The sequence below is a fragment of the Lynx canadensis genome, chromosome D3 (genome assembly GCF_007474595.2).
Source record: "Lynx canadensis isolate LIC74 chromosome D3, mLynCan4.pri.v2, whole genome shotgun sequence".
Taxonomy (NCBI): domain Eukaryota; kingdom Metazoa; phylum Chordata; class Mammalia; order Carnivora; family Felidae; genus Lynx; species Lynx canadensis.
The window spans coordinates 74171176-74194060 of NC_044314.2; the positions used below are offsets into that span (position 1 = coordinate 74171176).

The following is a 22885-nucleotide window of genomic DNA, read 5'->3' on the forward strand; positions in this document are numbered from 1 at the left end:
TGCTAAGAATGAAAATAATAGCTAACAGAAATCGAGTATCAGGTACCACGTAAGCATTTATCCATATTAATCTTCACATCACTGTGATGCATAACTACTATTGTTATCCCCATTTTACAGATGAGGAAACTGAGTTATTCAGTTAAGTAACTTGCTCATGAGACACACTAAGAGCAGAACTCATAGCTGAGTCTCTAAACACCAAATTCCACTATGTGAACTAACATATTATAATACCTGTAATGGCAAGTACATTAAACCTTAAAATGATAGTTTTCTCCCACTAGCTAAGATAATGACCTCAGTGAGGTTGGTGTTACCCACTGCTCCATGGGTCAGAGATTGGTCTTACATAAATCTAGAAGGAAAAACTCTTGTCTCAGGTATTGAAAAATTATTGAAATGGTATGTGAATACAGTTGAAGGACTGTGGTTCCGTAAAGCATGTTGTTGAGCCCCATTGAATGAGAAATGATAGAATCAAACAGAGTCACATAGTCCTCACTCTTAACATTCAGTAAGCATTAGTGTGCCATGAGGTGTACTCAGAGCTATATTGCTGGAACACAAAATACACATCAGGCATAATCTAAGGAATTTTTTTAATGAATTGGGAAGCACTGACTAATTTGAATGACAAAACCCTAAACTATAGAACACACTAAGCCATTGTTTTTAATTGTGTACTAGTGTTAAACATCAACAGTTTTTAAATCTGCCACCCTCACCCCAATAGTTGAAAATGACATCTGACTAAACTTTAGGAGCAGGTGGAATATTCCATTTAATGTTAGCAATTACATCTCTAAGTAATTATATATTCTTTACTCTTATAGACTGAATATTCGTCTCCCTCCCAAAATTCATATGTTGAAATCCTAACCCCCAAGGCGAAGCCATTGGGAACTGATTAGGTCATAAGAGCAGAGCACTCATGAATGGCATTAGTATCCTTATAAAAGAGACCCCAGAGAGCCCCCTCACTTTTTCCACCATTTGAGGACACATTGAGAAGATAGCCATGTATGAGCCAGGAAGGGGATCCTCACTAGACACCCAATCATCCAGCACTTGACCTCAGACTTCCTAGCCTCCAGAGCCATGGGAAGTAAATATTTGCAGTTTGTAAGTCACCCAACCTATGGTATTTTCTTATAACTGCCCAAACAGACTAAGACTTTTTCTGAGAAATGTAATGGGATTTTTTTTATAATTAGGGCATTCATGTTGGTAGGTAAACTATTTTAAACTAATGGGATAATTGTTTTCTTTTAAAAATATACAAGATCTTATACATCCAAATGAGTATTGTCCAAACTAGTCGCCATGAGACCCCATACACATCCAGTTGCAATTTTTTGTTTCTAATTTTTAGGTAGTACACACACAAGGTAAACAAAACAAAAAGGTACACAGTGAAATATTCATTGCTCTCAGTTTCTCAATTCAACTCTCCAGAGACAACTAGTATTATTAGTTTTGTATATATCCTTCCAGATATATTCTTCATGTATACAATCTTTTTTTAATCTATGAGAGACATATTTTAACAGAATCAAAACAAAATTTTGCAGTCTGTTATTCCACCACTGGTTCTATATCTTGGGCAAACTTCTATGTCCGTGAATGGAGGGAGATCTATTAAATCTTTTTGTTTTTGTATTTGTAGTAAACTTTATTGAAAAGTGCACAAGTCAAAGTATGTAGCTAGATGAGATATCACAAAGTGAACACAGCCTGGTAACAAGTACCCAGGTCAAGAAGTTATCTTTTTTTCCCTTGCTTTCCAAACTTTATACCTTTTGTTTCCTTTTCTTGCCTATTGCACTGGCCAGGGTCATTAGTACAGTGTTGAATAGAAGTAGAGACAACAGACATCCTTGTCTCTTTGCCAATTTAGAGAGAAATCTTTGGATATTTCACCATTAAATAAATCATTTGCTGTCAATTTTTGGTAAATACTCTTTGCCAGGCTAACAAGTTCCCTTCTAGTCCTAGTTGGCTACAATTATCATGAACGTGTTTTTTTGTTTTTTTTTTTTAGTTATTTATTTTGAGAGAGAGGGAGGGAGAGCAAGAGCACACCAGTGGGGGAAGGGCAGAAGGAGAGGGAGAGAGAGAGAATTGCAAGCAGGCTCTGTGCTGTTGGCACAGAGCCCGACATGAGGCTCATACTCATGAACTGTGAGACCATGACCTGAGTTGAAATCAAGAGTTGGATGCCTAACCGACTGAGCCACCCAGGTACCTCTATCATGAACAGGTTTTGAATTGTAGCAAGTGTTTCTTCCACATTTACTGAGATGATTATACTGAGATGATTATATTATTTTTCTCCCTTATTCTGTTAACATGGTGAATTATATTGAATTATTTTTCAGTGTTAACTCAATCTTGAATTCCTGGAATAAACCCAGCTTTGTTGAGACATACCCTAAATTATCCTCCAAAGTGGCTGTATTAACTTATATTCTCAGCAATATATGTCAGAATATGTGTTCCCAACCCTTACAGCCAATAATTGATGTTTTAAGCCTTTTTAAAAATTTGCCAAATAGGGGAAGGAAAAAAAAAGTATCTCATTCTTGTTTTAACTGGAAGTTTCTAGAGACTGGTGAAGTTAAGCATCATTTTATATACTTAGTGGCCATTTGGAGTTCCTCTTTTGTAAATTACCCACTCATATTCTCTACTATATTTCTTCTGAGTAGTTTCGCTTGGCTATTGTTGTATAAGAGTTCTTTATACATGACACAAATTTCTTCTTTTGGCCTGACAGCTTTTTAACTTGATTTCAGTCATATAAATTTTAAATTTTGAGGTCAAATTTACCAACTTTCCTCTTCCTTTTTGTGACTTGTCTAAGAAGGTAGACTAACTCAACTCTCTAGTTCTGTAGTTCATGAAGATATTCTGTTTTTTTCTAATAACTTTGTAGTTTAGTATTTTGCTTTCTTTTAATCCATATGGAATTAATTTATAGAAGTGCCATGAGGTGTCTTATTCATTTTATAGTCACTCAGTATTCTTTTATTGACTACTTTCAACTCTAAATGATTCTGAACACATTTCAATAATCAAATCTGTATCAAAGGAACATGTTTTAATATGCCAAAATAAAGGGAATTTTTTTTTTAATTTTTTTTTTCAACGTTTATTTATTTTTGGGACAGAGAGAGACAGAGCATGAACGGGGGAGGGGCAGAGAGAGAGGGAGACACAGAATCGGAAACAGGCTCCAGGCTCTGAGCCGTCAGCCCAGAGCCCGACGCGGGGCTCGAACTCACGGACCGCGAGATCGTGACCTGGCTGAAGTCGGACGCTTAACCGACTGCGCCACCCAGGCGCCCCTAAAGGGAATTTTTTAGTTAAGTGGAACTATGGGTGTTTTGTGCCTTTTAAAAACATTTTTTTTAAGGTTAAGATTGTATACCACTTAGGATATTGACAGATGAATGCTATGACTGAGGAAAATTTCAAATATGACATTTTATAAACATTTTGTTGGCATTGCAGGAAAGTGAATATTAATTTCTATTCTAGCCAAGATTCTTTAGAAAGCTTGTGATAGAACTTTAGTTCAAAACTAGCATAAGCAAGTAAATACCTTCTTGGCTCATGTAAGTAAAAATTCCAGGGGCACAGTACCTTCAGTGATGCCTAGATCCAGGGTTCTGAATGAACCAGGTAAACAAGAGAGCTTCAAACTGCCAGACTAGCTCAGAACCCCAAAGAAAGGAAGCAGGCTTTTTTGGTTCCTTAAGCAGAAGTCTCCTGGGACAGATTCTGATTAGCCCAGTTTGGGTCTCATATCTATTCCTGACACATCAGCTGTTGCCCATGGGACAGAGCATTGGCCAGGCCTGGGGCACATGCCATATTGGAATGGTGGACAGTTTGATGAGGCCCACCTAAGCGACACCGGATGGAATGCAACTGGAAAGAGGGGTTCTGCTACCAGTAGCTGGAGTGGGGGGGGGGGCGCACACAACCACCAATGTCCACTGTACTCCCATTTCTCTTTGGAAGAGATGATGTCTTTTTTAAGGCACATACAGTTTTGACTATTTTTCAGTCCATTGTGCTTTTTATACTAGGTACAGTCAATGAAACTGGGTCTGACTTTGTAATCTTGGGTCTTCAAACATATGTTATTGTGTGGTGTAAGATACTGATAAATTTTATCGTGTTTTAAGCCTTTCAGGAAGTGGGAGGATACCAGGAGCTACTGAATAAATACCCACATAGTAAGCCAGATCCAATCCATGAAGGAAATTGGACTGCCAAGCCAGAGTGTTTTATTCCTCGCCTGGATTTTTTCCATATCTTCCGAGATCCCGTCACTGGAGACCTCCCATGGCCTGGAATTGTCTTTGGCGTCTCCACCCTCTCCTTATACTACTGGTGCGCTGATCAGGTAATTAGACGTGGTGCAGGTGAAGTGACTACATTGGAGGCTGGTCGGTCTCAGTGCATTCTAGGCTTTACCAGTCTCTGTAGGCAACAGCGGGCCTGACTGCACTCAGTGATCAGGTTTCCCTTCCAGTCTTTACTTATTGCCTAAAGAACTTCATAAGAAATTCTGTTTAAAAGGAATTTCACTCACAGTCCCATTATAACCCATCATCTATTTTCATTGTTTCCTTCTTCCCATCATTATCACATGAAAAACATGTCAGTTTTCCCCAACTGAGTCTGTAAATTAAATGTAACCAATCACTATTTCAGTTGGATTTTTTTAAGGACTCAAATTTATTCTGAAAATTATATGGCTCACTATCAATGGTAGCTCATTAAATAAGCTGTGAAATATTCACATGGTGCAAAGGCAATAGAGAAATGAAAAGAAAGTACAGCTATACACAATAACATGGATGAATCTTCACAGCTTGATTTTAGACACAGAACGCTAGGCACTGCATGATTACATTTTTATAAAGTTTAACACAGGCAGTGCTAACTTGTGTCATTTAGGAATACATAGTAATTGGCATATATATAAAGAATAGCAAGGAAGAAATAAAGTAGTCATGAAAGCAGTCATATCTGGAGCAAGGGAAGGGGTTGAGATGAAAAAAAGTCCCATGTAGCAGCATTATTCACAATTACCACAAGGTGGAAACAATCTAAATGTTCACCCACCAATGGATTAATAAAACAATGTGTATCCATTCATTGGAATATTATTCAGCCATATAAAGGAATGAAGTAGGAACACATACTACAACCTAGATGGATCTTGGAAACATTATACTAAGTGGAAGAAGCCAGACACAAAGATCACCTAATGTATGATTCCTTTTATATGAAATGTCGAGAGTAGGCAAATCCATAGAGATGGAAATCCAATTAGTGCTTGCCAGGGGCTGGGAGAGAAGGAATGGAGGGGGACAGTTTAATGGATGTGTTTGTTCTTCTGGGGTGATGAAAAAGTTTTGAAAGTAGAGAGAGGTGGTAATTGCATAAGATTGGGAATGCACTAAATGCTACTGAATTGTTCGCTTTAAAATGGTTAACTATATATTATGTGAATTTCACCTTAATTTTTGCAAAAAAACAAAACAAAACAAAAAACAAAAAAAAGAGCCACAGGGAGGCTTCTAGGGTACCTGCAATGTTCCATCTCGACTTGGATGGGTGTTAGACTGTATGCTGTTAATGTGCTACCGTGTACTTTCATATTTATATCACAATAAAAAAATACTTTCATATTTATATCACAATAAAAAAAAAGGTTTAAACATTTTGTGGAAGAAGAAAATGCTATAAATCCCTAACCCAAGTTTGAAACTGAACAACAAAGGGAGAGAACTTGCCAAACCAGATATTTAAACATCTACAAGGTAGCAATAATAAAAATAGTTTGAAATATCCAAGAATAGGCACACAGACTAATGGAACAGAATAAAGAGGTCAGGCAGATTTATGTACTTATAGGAATTTAATATATATCTAAGGAGGCTTCAGAAATCAACAGGGGTGTGGGGCACCTGGCTGGCTCAGTCAGTAGAGCATACAGACTCTTGATCTCAGGGTCATGAATTCAAGCCCCAGGTTGGGCTTGGAGCCTAACTTAAAATAAAACTAACTAACTAACTAACTAACTAAATGAATGAAAAGAAAGAAAGAAAGAAAGAAAGAAAGAAAGAAAGAAAGAAAGAAAGAAAGAAATGGGGGAGATACATACTCTTTGTTAGAAAACTTAGTTGTTAGAAAACCAATGGACTATCTGGAGTAACAAAACTTCACCCCCAGCCAGCACTTAGTACAAAGGTAGACTTCAGGTGGGTTAAAGACTTAAATGTGGGAAGTGAAACTATGCATCTAAGGAAGGGTAACAGAATATTTTTAAGACATATCAGGGAGTACAAATCATACTGGTTTGATTACATTACATATAAGTACTTTTTATTTTTTACTTCTTTAAGTTTATTTTTGAAAGAGAGAAAGAGTATTGGTGAGCATATGAGCAGGGGAGGGGCAGAGAGAGAGGGAGGGAGGGAGAATCCCAAAGGAGAAAGAGAGAATCTGGTCAGCATAGAGCCCAACACAGGGCTCAAGCCCACGAACTTTGAGATCATGACCTGGGCCAAAACCAAGAGGTAGATACTTAACCGACTGAGCTACCCAGGGGCCCATACATAATAAGTACTTTTTAACAAAGAGTATCATAGATAAAGTCAACAGATGACAGATTAGAGAAGATTATTGGATTTATCATGAATAAGAAACAATAGCAAATCCATAAGAAAAAGGAGCTCCAATAGAAATGTGGGCAAAAGATAATGACAGGCCATTTATAAAAAAGGAAATTCAAACAAGCATTAATGCTAACAAGCATATAACCCAGAGTTATCACATAAGTACAGCTTAAAACCACAAGGAGACTGGCAAAATTAGAAAGATTGATAATGCCCAGGTCAGCCCTCACACAAGGGCTCCTGGGTGGCTCAGCCAGTTAAGCACCCAGCTCTTGGTTTCAGCTCAGGTCATAATCTCGTGGTTTCATGAATTCAGGCCCCAAGTTGGGCTCTGTGTTGACTGTGTGGAGCCTGCTTGGGATTCTCTGTCTCCCTCTCTCTCTCTGCCCTTCCCCCACTTAAACTATCTCTGTCTCTCTCAAAAACAAAAACAAAAACAAAAAAAACTCGTGCACTTCTGGTGGAAGTATAGACTGGTGTGATCTGTTCTGGAGGGTAATCCAGCAGTATTTTATAAAAGTAAGTATATCGTACTCTGAGCTAGCAGTGGTGTTCCTCAGAAGCTACCTAAAAAATCCTTATGCAAGTTCATGAGGGACTATAATATGCAATGTTGATCACAGTGTTGATTGTGGTTACTCCTAAGTGGGTAGATAAAATGGCAGGGGGGCAGTAAGACTGTGGAATACCATACAGTCATGAGAGCAATGGACTAGATGACATGTAGCAACACTAAAGGGTCTTTAAAATGTAGTGAGTGGAAAGACAAGAAATGAGATCCAGAGCACAATACATGGGTATTCTCTCTAATATAGCTCTGAGGATTTTTTTTTTATTTGTATTTTTGCCGATCTATTTATCACATGTTTATTGATCTTTCTGTATTTTTCTTTTCAGTTTCTTCTGCAAATTTAAAAGTTGCCCCTGACCTTTCACTTCTGACAATGGGTAAACTAGATTTCCTGAACTACCTCCCATAACAAAATTTTCTAGTTCTACTGGGTAAAATGTAACAAGCATCTTTTTGTAGTCATAGCAAAGCTCATAAGAAAGGAAGAAAATCTCCAGAGGCCAAAAAACCCAAGAGAGTAGTGAACTCAAGAGAGTTACGCTGAGGGGCACCTGGGTGGCTCAGTTGGTTAAGCATCTGACTCTTGGTTTCACCTCAGGTCATGATCTCACGGTTGGTGAGTTTGAGCCCCACGTTGGGCTCTGCACTGACAGGGTGGATCCTGCTTGGAATTCTCTCTCTCCTCTCTACCCCTCCCTTGCTCATATTCTCTATCTCTTTCTATCTCTCAAAAATAAGTAAATAAACATTTAAAAGGGAAAGAGAAAGAGTTAAGCTGACACTAACACCTATGGTGCCCTGAGAGCATTTGCCAAGCCAGGATTTCCGAGGCTTAGGTTTAACTGGCCAGGTGAGAACAGGAGAAAGGCCTTGAGTTCATGAGTGGTGAAGAGTGAAGGCTGTTACCTCAGTGAAAAGGTGGACTGGGAAAATATCTGCCCACCAGCAAGGAGAAATAGCTGAAAACAAACAAACAAACAAACAAACAAACAAAATCAACCTGGGCCCCAGGAGGAAGAAAAATTCTCCCCTGAGAACTCACAAGGGAAGACTAGCCTTCCTATACATTTAGGTGTTTAATTTAAATTTTTAATTTAATTTAATTCCCTGAATTGTCAGGGAAACCCCATGGGAAGAAATGAACATAAACTCATCCAAAATTTGTTACACATTGACCCGGCAGGAGTAATGGCAGATTTTCCCTGGAGAGATGCACCCTCAGCCGAGGTCTTGCAGGATTCCCACAAATGAATGCCTGCCCAACATGAGCCCCTAAGCTGAAATTAGAAGACACGGAAGAATCAAACCACCTTAGCCAGAAACAACAGAATTAGGACCCCCAAACTTCAGAACATTGAGGTATACGATACCAAATACAAAAAAAAAAGTTTAAAGAAATAAAAATGGAACTAAAAACATTAACACCATTCTACCAAAATGATCAGTCAGATTTGAATAATCAAACTTCTAGATATGAAAAATAGGCTTACTGAAATGTGAAACTCAGTAGCTGTTAAAATAGCAGATTAAAGGAGCACCTGGCTGGCTCAATGGGAGGAGCATGCAACTCTTGATCTCAGAGTCGTAGATCACATTAGGTGTAGAGGTTACTTAAGTAAATAAACATTAAAAAACTAGCAGATTAAGCATAGCTGAAGGGGAAAAAATAGTCATCTGAAAGAGATAACTGAAGAAATGGAAAGCACAAAGCTGGAAAGTATGAAAGGGAAACAAAGTGACATGGAAGAGAGAATCAGGATTAAAATATATCTCGTTGGAGCTCCAGAAGAAAAGGAGAGAGAAGCAATATTTAAGAGAAAGTGGCTGAGAAGTTTTGCCATTGCTAAAAGAGCAGGAAGCATTGGATTCCAGAATCACAGTGAATCTCAAGCAGAAATAATTTACAAATCCACACAAAGAAATGGAATGAAACCGTAATGAAAGTTCAGAACATCGAAGACAAGGAGATTTTGAAAGGTACCTAAGAGGAAAGATTACTGATGAAAGAAGACAGTTATACCAACAATAGGCTTCTCGCTGCAACCATATAACCCATGGCAGAGGAGTAAAATTTTCAAAGGCATTGAGGAAACTGTCACCTCTAAAGTACATGCCCAGCTAAGGTATTATTCATGACCAAGGGCAAAATTAAGACATAACCTTCCCTAAAGAAGGACTGAAGGATGTACGTTAAAAAAAAAGAAAAAGAAAAAAGAAATACTCATGAGCAAGAAAAATAGCAAAGATAGTGACAGGTCCTGAGCAAATGGGCTGAAAAATAATAATTACAAGTACAGGAAGTGAAAAATAGAACAAAACCAAAATATTGGACCACAGTTTGGAGTTAAATCTGTCTGTGGACTCTAAATTGTTCAGAAGGGTGGGATGTTGATTTGAAGACTTGTATTTGTAGACTTGAAGTTGTATCTATGTGAAAATTTTACGGGTCATTATTAAATACACAGAAGTAGAATACATAACTTCGAACTAGTAAAGAAAGTGACTTAAGAAAAATGTTTGATTAAAAGAGAAGCAAACAATCTGAGGGAAGGAAAATTGTTAACTTTGGGCCACCACCATTTTTAAACAATAGTCCTCTCCTTGCCCCACTTTGTAATATATGATAATGTACAAAAGTGCTTAGGACTTCCTACACGGATGATGTACTGCCTTTCTGATCACCCTTGCCTCAGAATGAGAGCCAACTTTCTGTCCTTGCCCTCCTCCTTCATCCCCTCTCTTGAGAGACTGGCTCTTCTGTGCACTGGGCTAAGTAAAGACCAGGAAATGCAGCCTGGCTGCCCACCCACACCCGCTCAAGTGGAAGCCTTCGTTCACTGAGAGGCCAGCAACAGGATACCAGTGGACCTCCTGAGAAACAGTACCTGTTGCATGAGGAGGACCACTTTGGGGCTCTTCCTCCTATTATTAAAATCATGCATTTGGACAATAAACAAAACATAAAAAAAAGATGACCATCCTGCCTGCTACTTTTACCATGCCAGGATTAACCACTCTAACCATGTCACTTTATTCCTGTGCACTTTTTTTCTCGGTACAGAGCCACGGTGTACAGCCTGCTGTTGGATCCTGTATGCCTTTTAGTTACCATCACACTGTGAGCATTTTTCACATTATCTAAATGTTTTTCAGAAATGAACTTTGAGTACATACATAATACTGCATTGTTGTGATGCACCGGACCGTGTCTTTATATGCTTTCTTAAGTGCTTCTCCACCTGCCAGCTGTAGCATTCTGTTTGGCCTGAGTGCACACTGCTTCTTATGGCAGGAGCACTATGAAATGGGTCGTGAGACATCTCCTAGGAGATTTTGCGTTTTAAAGATCTATACTGGTTCATTGCAATTTAGATGAACAAAGTTGGTCCCAGTTCTGAAAATTCATTTGGTGCCGGGGACCCTTTGCTTTGATTGATGTCACAAGGGCCCTCTTCCTTCTGCCCCGCAGGGACAGTCTGTGCCCTCTAGGAGGGAGTCTCGTCCTTGCCAGGGGACAGTTCATAAGCACTGTGCCTCTGTAATTGGTTTGCAGTGCTAACAATGAGGCCAAGGTCACGCACACCATTCCTGTCCCTTCAGGCAACTGTGCACTGAGCAAAACATGCTATTGGTCACGTGCATCTCCTCTGGCCCTGCCTGCTCTGAAGATGCCTGGACGATTGGGGTGAGCAGCTTAGCAAGAACCCACCAGAGGGCACATCCTGCTGCTGCAGCAGGTCACAGTTATCCTGTCTGTGCCATGGTAGCCCACACTTGATTCACTGATAGCCCCACCCCCCGCCTCACCCATCTGTGTTTCCTTGGCAGATTTTTGTCCAGCGATGCCTGGCAGGGAAGAACATGTCTCATGTGAGAGGCGGCTGCGTCCTTTGCGGGTACCTGAAGCTGCTGCCCATGTTTAGCATAGTGATGCCGGGAATGATCAGCCGCATCTTGTTCCCGGGTAAATTCTTAATTCTGATGTGTTCACACTGATCTTCTGTTTTCTTAGAGATCTAGAGGACGTTTAGGGTCATCAGGCCTCCCACAGTATTGGGAGGTGTTGAGATGCCCCAGATTCCTTTCTAGGGAGCTAAGGGGTTCGGATTAGGGATGCTGCCGAACAGAAGTCTGGCAGAGACCATGGATGTAGGTGGCAAGAGAGAAATTCCGTGCGAAGAGTTCAGGCAGGGAAGAGCTGACCGATGCTCCATGCAGCCAGAGCCCAGTCTCTGCCAGGGCTTGGAGGCACAATCTGCAGGAAGGCTTACTTACTCCCCTTGCACTGATGCATCATCATGGCATGCACGCCTTTGTGCCAGGTGCTGTGCTGGGGATCTGAAAGATGCTATCACTGCTCACTTAGACCTTGAGGAGGGCTTGTCAGAGGGGGAGCTTTATGTAAACCCCCAAAGTGGGTCTGACTCAGGCCCACGTTCTTTCTACTAAATGCTATTAAAGCATCTCTGTTTCCCTTAATGAGCTATCATAATTCTGTGGATGTCTTATTCCCATTTCAACCTTGTCTTACTAGCCGTACTGTCTCTCAAGGTACCAGGTTTGTTTATTCATTAAACCTTCATGGAGCACTTTTCTCTGATAGGTGCAGCCACTATCGCAAAGCAGGTGGCTTCCATGGGAATCTTCTGCTGCTGAGCTTTGACAAGGCCAAACAGAATGTAAAACACTTTTTATTGCTAAGTAACAGGTGCAGGAGACATCTCTAAGCCTAACTCATCCTTCATTCTGCCCCGAGGCATGCCTCTTTTTAATCCTAATTCCCTTCCAGTTTTAACAGAGAGAAAGGCCTTGTTTCAGCATTCCCAGATTTGGTCTTTGACTGTCAGGTGGCATTTGGGGGTCTCATGCCTCCTCATTGGTTAAGAAATATGCGGCTGTGCTCTCTAGGACTCCAGAATGCCCTGGGCTTTGTGGACCTGCCTCCCTACCCCACTCCACAGCAGAGACCACCCTGCTCACTAAAGAAGAAGACTGGGAAGAGTCACATATATCTTGGACTCTAGAGAGGAAACTACTTAGGGAGAGGGGAAAAGAGCGGGGAATGGCCTCTCCCTCTAGCTGGAGTGGGTTTCGAGAACCCCAACTCTCTCCAGCCTTCTGACCAAGGGGTGAACAGAGTTGATGGAATGCACTGGTGGAGAGCCCTTGGGGTGAGAAGAGCCAGGAACCACCTGTCCCTAGTCCTCAGAAATGGCCAGATTCACATATCCATTTGTACATGCCAGGTGTATAAAGCCAGAAAGCCACTTATCATGGAAGCTTGGCACCTGTCCATGTTCCTGGAAGAATATGCTTTTCCAATAACCCAAGTGCTCTTGGCCCTAGATTCTGGGTCTCTCCCCTGGCCAGAGCTGGGGGCCAGACACTGCCAACTGCCAAGGTGTGGTTCTTGAAATCTGTTTTTCTGTTTAGGACACTGTATTACTTGGGGCCCTTGGTTGAACATGACAGGCACCTTTTTAGCTCCTCTTTCTTCAGAGCTAGTGTCATCCTCAGGCCTTCTGTTGGCAAAGTGGTCACCAGCTGCAGCAGACCTCTATCCCACCAGCTCAACAATACCCACCAAGTGTTTCTTTTCCCTATAGTTCCAGCAAAAATCCTAGAGGAGTCTTAGTGAACTCACTTAGTGATAGGGACCAGTCTTGTAGCCAAGGGGAAGGAACTTCCAGAATGGCCAGGCCTGGCTCCTGGGCCCTTCCTATACCACCCCAAGTGTCTCAGAGGTTCTGTTACCCGAAGCAGGAGGCAGGGAGAGTGGGAAGATGTAAATGGATGCAGCTGCCCCCTTGAGTTTCTAATCAAGCTTTAGTATTAGTCTTCCTCAAGATGTTTGGTAACCAGTGCTTAGGCTCGATAGCTGCCCCCAGTAAATAGCTTGCCCCATAAACTGGGGCAATATCCTGCTTCTTTGTCATAAAAGTTGATTTGTTGTTTTGGGTAACTTTATATCAGATTATAACTTTATATTCCTAATTTAAGCTCTTAAACAACATGTCACATTCACTCCCTTTCCTTCCCTTTGTCCAAAATTCCTTCCCAAATACTCTGAAATAACACTCCTGTGAGGGCTAAGCAAATAAGGTTATGAGTTGTTCACGCATTAGTATGTGGATGAATAATCTGTCACCTAGCAGTGGTCACTGAAAGGCATGTCAAGGCCATATGACATGCGTGGGGTCAAGCAGTGAATTGGTAGAAGCCCTGATTCATCTGGCTCCTAGGTGCCTAATTCCTAGCCCTTGCCTCTACCCCAAGCTCCTGAGGAGTGATCCTCCTGAGAAGGATCATGAATTGGAGCTGTCACCAGTAGACCAATCTGACATCCACATAGGATTCCTAATTTGCTTCCCTTTCCTTCAACTCAGATTCTAGAGCTCTAAGGCCAACATGTTGGTGTGATGTGACTGTTACCTCCCCTTGCAGATAAAGTGGCATGTGTTGTACCTTCAGTATGTGAGAGGTTCTGTGGCACCAGAACTGGTTGCAGCTCCATTGCCTACCCGGTGCTGGTGGTAGAGCTGCTTCCCGAAGGTAAGAGATGGGCCCTGCCATGGAAACCACATCATCTGTGTCCCCATTGGAACCTGTGCCCTCAGGCTTTAAGTGGATAGTTAGCAGTGTGAAAGCTGGGGGTGGCTTATCTACCAGGCAGCCCATCTTTCTGGGTGGAAATGTTGGCTGTGAAGTAGGGGGGACATTAGTGATGTAGATGGGAAGGAGCCGGGCCTCCTTCTCCATCATCTCTCACACACTCACACAAGGTATATGCTCTCAGAGGCACAGCTAGCTCATGCCCACGATTTGCATTGTTCACTTCCCCTGCTTAACTCAAGCTTTTACTCACTCATTTCGCTGGAGGGCTCCACTCTGTGCCAGGCATCGTCCTAAGCAATGAGAAGGCAGAGATGAGCAATACCTAGCCCTGATCTCAAAGAGCTTATGTCCACTGGGTGGTCAGGGAGATGGACAGTTCACCAACAGTGAGATGGCTTTCACTGCAAATTAACAGTGAGTCTGTGTGTTCATCTCAACTACTTCCTCAAATCCCGTGGAGATGACCAAACATTTTTTAAATCCCATATTAGCTCTAAAGATCAGTAAGAGCTCTAGAGATCAAAGTTGAGCTATTTCCATAAAATCCAATAGAGATGGAATCTGAGTGAGAGAAATACTGACCATCGCACAGTTCAGGAAGGAAGTTGTCCAGGTTACGCAGCTGAGCGCATCCTAAAGCACCCAGGGCTTCAAGTGAGGGTCAACTGCAGGGCAGTTGAAGGGAGGTAGATGCAAGGACACCCGTCTTTGCCTGGCCCAGTAGCCTACAGAATACACTGGGAACCTTGCTGCAGTGGGCCTCCAGCTCAGGCTCCAGTTAAGCCTCAGGCTCTCCCATCAACACGTAGAAATCATTCTGCAGAGTCAAGTCCCTGCAGTAGGATAGCCTTTCGGGTGAAAATATTAGATTATTATGTTAATAGCTCACATTTTATGAGTGCTTGCTCTCTGTTAACCCATCTGCTTAACTTCATCTTAACAACAGCCCTGTGTGATAGGTACTTTTATGCCCACTTTAGAGATGAGGACACTGGGACACAAGGAGTCACATCCCTTGCCTCCAGTCTGAACTTTCTCTGAGCCACTGGCTTCTCATCTGTAAAAGTGAGGCAGCAGTGGAGTCCATCTCACAGGGCTGTAGGGAAGATGGTACAGGCTAATGCCCAAGGAAATATTCTGGCACAAAATAACCACCCAAGAGATATTAACTCTCATTATTATATAAAGACAGTGCAGGAAACTAGTAAGTTTCATCACAAAGCAAGGACAAACGTAATGCTTTAATCTATTTTAGATGGAATGCCACTCCAAATAAAATTTGAATGTTTTTTGTAGGAGAAAATGTAGTATATAGAAAAGTGCCTTAGGAGGCCTAAGGCATCTCCTGGCATGGCCAGAGAGCTGGAGGCCCAGGAAATGTCCCTTCTCTTCTAGGCATACGAGGCTTGATGCTGTCTGCACTATGGGCCTCTCTCATGTCCTCCCTGACTTCTGTTTTCAACTGTGCCAGCACCCTGTTCACAATGGACATCTATACCCAGATTCGGCCTATGGCCACTGAAAAGGAGCTCATGGTAACAGGAAGGTGAAGGACTCCTCTAACCATGCTAGTTTCTGCTGTCAATGAAAACAATGCCCACCAGAAGTGATTATGTGAAAAATTAGGCTATCATACTGTATATAGAATTATTTTGTTTAAATACAGTATGGTTGTACTTTTTTGCTGCAGTTTTGCAATGATGATGTATTGTTTTTATTTTTTTTTTTGATGTATTGTTTTTAAAATCACAAAGAAACTTGTTTCCATTTGGGAAAAAATAATAATCGCGATGATTAAAAAATGCTAGCATAGTTTAATGTACCCCCCCCCAAAGAGTCCTTGTGAGGAAATTTACAGAATTACCTCATTGTCTCATTTAGTCCTCATGACAACCTTTAAAGGTAAGTTTTACTGTTCTTATTCTCATCTTACCAATCAATGGGGGGAGAGTGGCTCAGAGAAGGAAATTGGTCTACCTGACATCACACAGTAAGTAGGAGAACATGTCCATCTCAGGACCATGCTGTTAACCATGATGCCATACAGCACCATGCTAGGCATGGGGTGGGGGCTGTATATGTGTAAAACATAGTTGCTGTCTTTACTCCATAGGGATTCTCTCTGTCTCTCTCTGTGCCTCAACTCATGTTTTCGCTCTCTCTTTCTCTCCCTCTCTCTCACTCAAAATAAATAAATAAACTTAAAAAAAGAAAAATAAATATCTGAAATTAAGAACTTGGATGGGTTAACGATTGGATATAGCAGATAATTAATGGATTGGGAATGGATCAATTGACAATATCAAAAATGAAACACATGCACAAAATGAAGATATACATGGAATGCAATCATAAGAATAATATATATGTCACTTGGAATCACAGAAAGAGAGGAATAGTTTGGGTAGAAACAATTTTGAAAAGATAATGGCCAAGATTTTCCAAAACTGGTGGATCATTACCCAGAGGTTCAAGAAGTTCCACAATTAATTTAGTTAATATCCATCATCACGCATAGGTACATATTTTTTTGTGATGAGAATTTTAAAAATCTACCATCCCAGCAACTTTTGAATATACAATACAGTGTTGTTAGCTATAATCCCCATGCTGGACATTGCATCCCAGAAGTTATTTTTCTTATAACTGGAAGCTTGTGCCTTTTAACCTCCTTTATCCATTTCTTCCATACCCTCTTCACCTCTGGCAGCCTCCAATCTGCCGTCTGTTTCTAGGAGTTTGGTGTTTTTAGATTCCACCTGTAAGTGAGATCATATGGTATTTGTCTTCCTCTGTCTGATTTATTTCACCTAGCATGATGCCCTTGAGGTCCATCCATGTTGTCACAAATGGCAGGATTTCTTTCCTTTTTTTGACTGAATAATATTCCATTGTGTATCCATATATTTTCTTTATCCAAACATCTGTCAGTGGACCTTTAGATTGTTTCCATGGCTTAGCTACGGTACATAAAGCTGCAATGAACATGAGGGTACAGATATCTTTTCATAACAGTGATTTTGTTTCCTTCAAATATATACCCACAAGTAGTATTGCTATATTATATGGTAATTCAATTTTTAATTTTTGAGGAACCTTCATGTTGTTTTGCATAGTGGCTTAATCAGTTTGCATTCCAGCATACAGTATACAAGGGATCCTGTTCCTCTGCATCCTCATCAATACTTAGTATTTGTTATCTCTTGCATTTTTGAGAATAGCTATCCAGCAGGTATGAGATGATAGTTCACTGTGGTTTTGATATGCATGTCCCTGACGATTAGTGATGTTGAGCACATTTTCATGTACCTATGGGCCATTTGAATACCTTCTTTGGAAAAAATGTCTATTCAGGTCTTTTGCCCAGGTTTTTTTTTGTTTTTTTGAGAGAGAGAGAGTGCAAGCAGGGGAGAGGAGCAGAGGGGGAGAGAGAGAGAGAGGGAGAGAGAGAGAGAGGGAGAGAGAGGGAGAGAGAGAATCTTCAGCAGGCTCCACACTCAATATGGAGCCTGACACAGGGCTCAATCCCATGACCCTAGGATCATGACCTGAGCCAAAATCGAGCTGGACACTCAACCAACTGAGCCACCTAGGCACCCCTGCTCAGTTTTTAATTGGATTACTTGGAATATGTTATATTTTGTTTTGCTATTGAGTTGTATAAGTTCCTTATATATTTTGGATATTAACCCCTTATCAGATGTGTTGTTTGCAAATATTTTATCCCATTCTGTGGTTGCCTTTTCATTTTGTTGTTTCTTTTGTTATGCAGAAGCTTTTTAGCGTGACCTAGTTCTATTTGTTTATTTTTGCTTTTGTTCCTTGAGATTTTGGAGTCATATCCAAAAAACCATTGCTAAAACCCATATCAAGGAGCTTATTTCCTATCTTTTCTCCTGAGAGTTATAGTTTCAGGTCTCATATTTAAGTCTTTAATCCATTTTGAATTTTTTAATGTTTGTTTATTTTTGAGAGAGAGAGAGTACGAGTGGGGCAAGGGCAGAGAGAGAGGGAGACACAGAATCTGAAGCAGGCTCCAGCCTCTGAGCTGTCAGTACAAAGCTTGACACGGGGCTCAAACTCACAAATGGTGAGATCATGACCTGAGGCGAAGTCAGATGCTTAACTGACTGAGCCACCCAGGTGCCCCATCTTTAATCCATTTTGAGTTAATTTTTGTGAGTGGTATAAGATAGGGATCTAGTTTTATTTTTTTGCATGTGAATATCCTATTTTCCCAGGACAATTTATTGAAGAGACCACCTTCATTGAGTGTTCTTGGCTCCCTTGTCCAATATTAGTTGGCTGTATATGTATGGGTTTATTTCTGGACTCTCAATTCTGCTCTATTGGTTTATGCATCTCTTTGTATTCCAGTACCATACTATTTGGATTACTATAGCTTTGTAATATAGTTTGAAATCAAGAAGTGTGATTCCTCTAGCTTTGTTCTTCTTTCTAAGGATTGCTTTGGCTATTCAGGGTCTTTTGTCATTCCAAACAAATTTTAGGATTACTTTTTCTAGTTCTGTAAAAAAAAAAAAAAAAAAATGCCGTTAGAATCTTGATAAGGAGTGCACTGAATCCACAGATGGCTTTAAGTAGTATGGGCATTTTAACAATATTAATTCGTCTAGTCCATGAACACAAGATATCTTTCTGTTTATTTATGTCTTCTTCAATTTTTTTTTTTTAATTTTTTCTTTCAACGTTTATTTATTTTTGGGACAGAGAGAGACAGAGCATGAACAGGGGAGGGGCAGAGAGAGAGGGAGACACAGAATCGGAAACAGGCTCCAGGCTCTGAGCCATCAGCCCAGAGCCCGACGCGGGGCTCGAACTCACGGACCGCGAGATCGTGACCTGGCTGAAGTCGGACGCTTAACTGACTGCGCCACCCAGGCGCCCCTTCAATTTCTTTTATCAACATCTTAGAGTTTTCAGTGTAGAAATCTTTCACCTCCTTGTTTAAATTTATTCCTAAGTATTTTATTGTTTTTGATGCAATTGTAAATGGGATTGTCTTCTTTATTTCTTTTTCAGGTAACTCGTTAGTGTATAGAAACATTACTGATTTTGTACACTACTGTATGTTCATTTTGTATCCTGAGAACTCATTGAAAAGAGATATCTTTAAAATATGATTGAGGCAAGCTTAAAGAAAACATGGTAAAATACATACCATGCCAATATGAACATAGATGCAGAAATTTTAAGCAGAATATTTGCAGGTCCAGTAACATAGAAAAAGAAAAATAGACCATGACCATCTGGGGTTTATTCCAGGAATGCAAGAATAGTTTTTTTAATTCAAAAATCAATCAATGTACTTGACCATATTAACTGAAAACAGGAGAAAATAATACAATCATCACAACAGATGAAAATAATTTAGAATGTTTAATGCCTATTTATTGTTTCATCTTGGAAAATTAGGAATTTAAAGGCACTTCTTTACTCTGGCTTTTAAATATATATGTATATTTTAATATACATATATATTAAAAAACCTATAGTATGTATCATACTTAATGTTTACATCTGAAAATATTTTCCCCTGTGATTGGGAACTAGACACAAATGTCCACCACAACCACTTTTATTCAAAGTTTTGCTGGGGTTGTACTATCCTGCACAAAAAGGTAAGAAAAGGAAATAAATGGCATGGGGATAGAAATAAAATTATCATAAAAGACTTTATAGACAAACTGCTAAAATTTAAAAGTGAATTTAACAAGACTGGTACAAGATCAAAATATAAGAATTAATCATATTTTACACATTATCATTTGTAGTGTCATTAAACCATATCAAACACTTAGGAATAAATCTCACAAAAGTGAGAAAATTGCTGAAAATTACAAAGCATTGTTGAGAGAAATTAATGAGACCAAAGTATATAAAGGAATATACCATATCCAGGAATTAGACGATTCAATATTGACACTATATTCCTTTCATATTATTCTACATATTCAAAGTAATCCTTGTCAAAATTGCAGTAGATTTATTTGTGCATGTAAAAATTGACAAACCAGTTCTAAAATTCAGACAGACATGCAAAGAGCAAAGAAAGCCAAAACCAAAAAAAAGGAGAAGAAGAAGAAAAGAAAGGCCAAAGCAATTCCTGAAAATGAACAAAGCTGGAGGATTTAAGTTAACAGATACCAATATCTATTATGAAGTGATACTGATTAGACAATGCGATTTGGGTACAAATATTTGTACCAAATTTGATTTGTCTAAATCAATGGAATAAAGTACAGACAGAATGCAGAAGAAGGCCCACAGATATACAGTCACCTGATTTATGGCAAAGATTCCAGTATAATGCAGTAGAGAAATTGATGGGGAGAAGGATTTTCAATAAATGGTCCTGGGTGATTTGGCTATTCATGGAAAAAAGAATGCTGACTCTTACTTCACACCATACGCAAAATCTATTTCAGATGTATATCTGACTGTGAACGGTAAAAAAATAATGTTTATAAGAAAAAAAAATGGTCAGCATGACACTCGATTGGTACTCACACACATTTGCATCAACTGTACCTTTATTAACATAGCTTAAACAAATTTTTGCATCATCTAGAATTGTGGTCACATCTCAGAATGCAAACTCCAGGGGTGCCGGGTGGCTCAGTCAGTTAAGTGTCTGACTTTGGCTCGGGTCATTGTCTTACAGTTTGTGAGTTTGAGCCCCATGTCAGGCTCTGTGCTGACAGCTCAGCTTGGAGCCTGAAGCCTGCTTTGGATTCTACATCTCCCTCTCTCTCTCTGCCCCTGCCCTGCTCGCTCTCTCTCTCTCTCTCTCTCTCAAAAATAAATAAAACATTGAAACAAAAAAGAATGCAAACTCCCAACATCTGATTTATAACTTTTAACTCATATTCTGTAATCTCCATACCTTTAAGGATTTGTGCCATCATCTGTGCATTTTTTGACATGCTTTTAGGAGAAGCCATCTTGCCAGACTGCATTCATTACATCTGGTAATCAGTCTTGTCAAGCTAAATCACCCAAGTAGTGTATTTCAGTCCTGATCTTGGTGCAGGTTATTTGCCTAGCATGGTTTTTGCATTCCCTGATATACTGGTAAGCAGGATGTTCAGAAGCATCTTCACTGGGATGGCTCTGAGCACCTCCCATAATTTCATTATCCGTTTAAAATCTGTAGGATCTTTAACAATAATCCAACTCTCATTCTTGATATTGGTAATTTGTGGTGGGGGGTTATCTTTCTTTTGATAAAATTTGCCTAAGGGATTTTCAATTTTAATAATCTTTCCAAAGAACCAACTTTTGGAATTGTTGATTCTTTTGTTTTTTGTATGTTTTTCCCCCATCAATTTCTGTTTTTCTTTTCTTTCTTTCTTTTTTTTTTTTAATTTACTCTGAATTTACACTGCTCTTCTTTTTTATAGCTTCTTAAAGTAGAAATTCAGATCATTGCCTTAAAACCTTTATTATTTTTTATGATTACCATTTAAAGCTATAAATTTCCCTCTAAGGCCTGCCTTAGCTGCATCCCACAAGTTTTGATAGGTTGTGTTTTCATTTTCATTCAGTCCAAAATATTTTCTAATTTCCTTGCGATTTTTTCCTCTGTTCATGGGTTATTTAGAAGTGTGCTGTTGGATGTCCAAGTAGTGGGCACTTTCCTATTTTATTGTTACTGATATCTAAGTTATTCTGCTGTGATCCAAGAATGTACTCTATATGACATTTTAATCTTTTGAAATGTGTTGACATTTCTGTATTCTTAATTTTTGTCTAGTTCTGTTATATATTGTATATATAGTTTTATGTATATGATGTGTGTATGTTATATCTATACCTATATACATTCAGTATATTCTATAATGAGAGAAGGGTATTAAAATCTTCAGTTGTGATTGTGTAGTTGTCATTTCTCCCTCACTGCAATTCTCTGAGTATTTTTGCTTTATACATATTGAAGTATTAGTATTAGGTGCTTACATATTTATGTTTGTTACGGTTTCCTGAGGAATTAATGCTTTCACCATTATGAAATGTAGCTTTTTGTCTCTAATAATACTCCTTGTCTTGAGGCTTACTTTGTTATTAATATAGCCCACACTGGCTTTCTTATGCTTAGTGTTTGTAATCTATTTTACTTTTAACCTTTAAATATATTTAAAGTGAGTGCCTTGTAAAGCAGATATAGTTGAATCTTGATTTTTTTATCTAATCTGACAATCTCTGCCTTAAAAATTTTTTTTATGTTTATTCAGTTTTGAAAGACAGAGAGAGACAGAGCACAAGCAGGGGTGGGGCGGAGAGAGAGGGAGACACAGAATCCAAAGCAAGCTCCAGGCTCTGAGCTGTCAGCACCAGAGCCCAGTGCGGGACTTGAACTCACGAACTGCAAGATCATGACCTGAGCCAAAGTCGGATGCTCAATCAACTGAGCCACCCAGACACCCACAGTCTCTGCCTTTTAATTTGAGAGTTAAGTCCATCTGCATTTAACATCATCATTAATATGATTAGAAATAGTTTTTAATTTCTTTTGGTTGTTCTAGGCATTACAATAGGCATTATTAATCTAGCTTAGTCTACTTAGAGTTAATACTCTATCATTTTATGTCAAATGTAAGTACCCTACAACAGTATATGCCATTTTCTCCTTCCATCTTTTACATTATGCTTGTCATATATTTTATCTCTCTGTGCATTATAAACCCCATATATATGTGTGTATATAATTGTTATATAGTATAGTGATAGCAATATAATTTTTTGCTGTAAGCAGTCAGTTGCCTTTAAACTAAATTAAAATAGGGGCACCTGGGTGGCTCAGTTAGTTAAACGGCTGACTTCAGCTCAGGTCATGATCTCACAATCTGTGGGCTCAAGCCCCATGTCGGGCTTTGTGCTGACAGCTTGAAGCCTGGAGCCTATTTTGAATTCTGTGTCTCCCTCTCTCTGCCCCTCTTCCACTCACACTCTGTCTCTTTCTCTCAAAAATAAACAT

At 39.6% G+C, this 22885-nt stretch overlaps 1 protein-coding gene across 1 annotated transcript in view; it reads left to right on the forward strand.

The window, feature by feature from the left end:
• The window catches only part of LOC115528059 (sodium/glucose cotransporter 1-like), a 57713-nt gene that overhangs the window by 23592 nt on the left and 11236 nt on the right, over nucleotides 1–22885 (forward strand). Inside the window, exons 8-11 of the mRNA XM_030335836.1 lie at nucleotides 4197–4417; nucleotides 11101–11236; nucleotides 13717–13824; nucleotides 15283–15433. Coding sequence (XP_030191696.1) covers nucleotides 4197–4417; nucleotides 11101–11236; nucleotides 13717–13824; nucleotides 15283–15433 — 616 coding nt within the window. The remainder of the gene's footprint in view (nucleotides 1–4196; nucleotides 4418–11100; nucleotides 11237–13716; nucleotides 13825–15282; nucleotides 15434–22885) is intronic.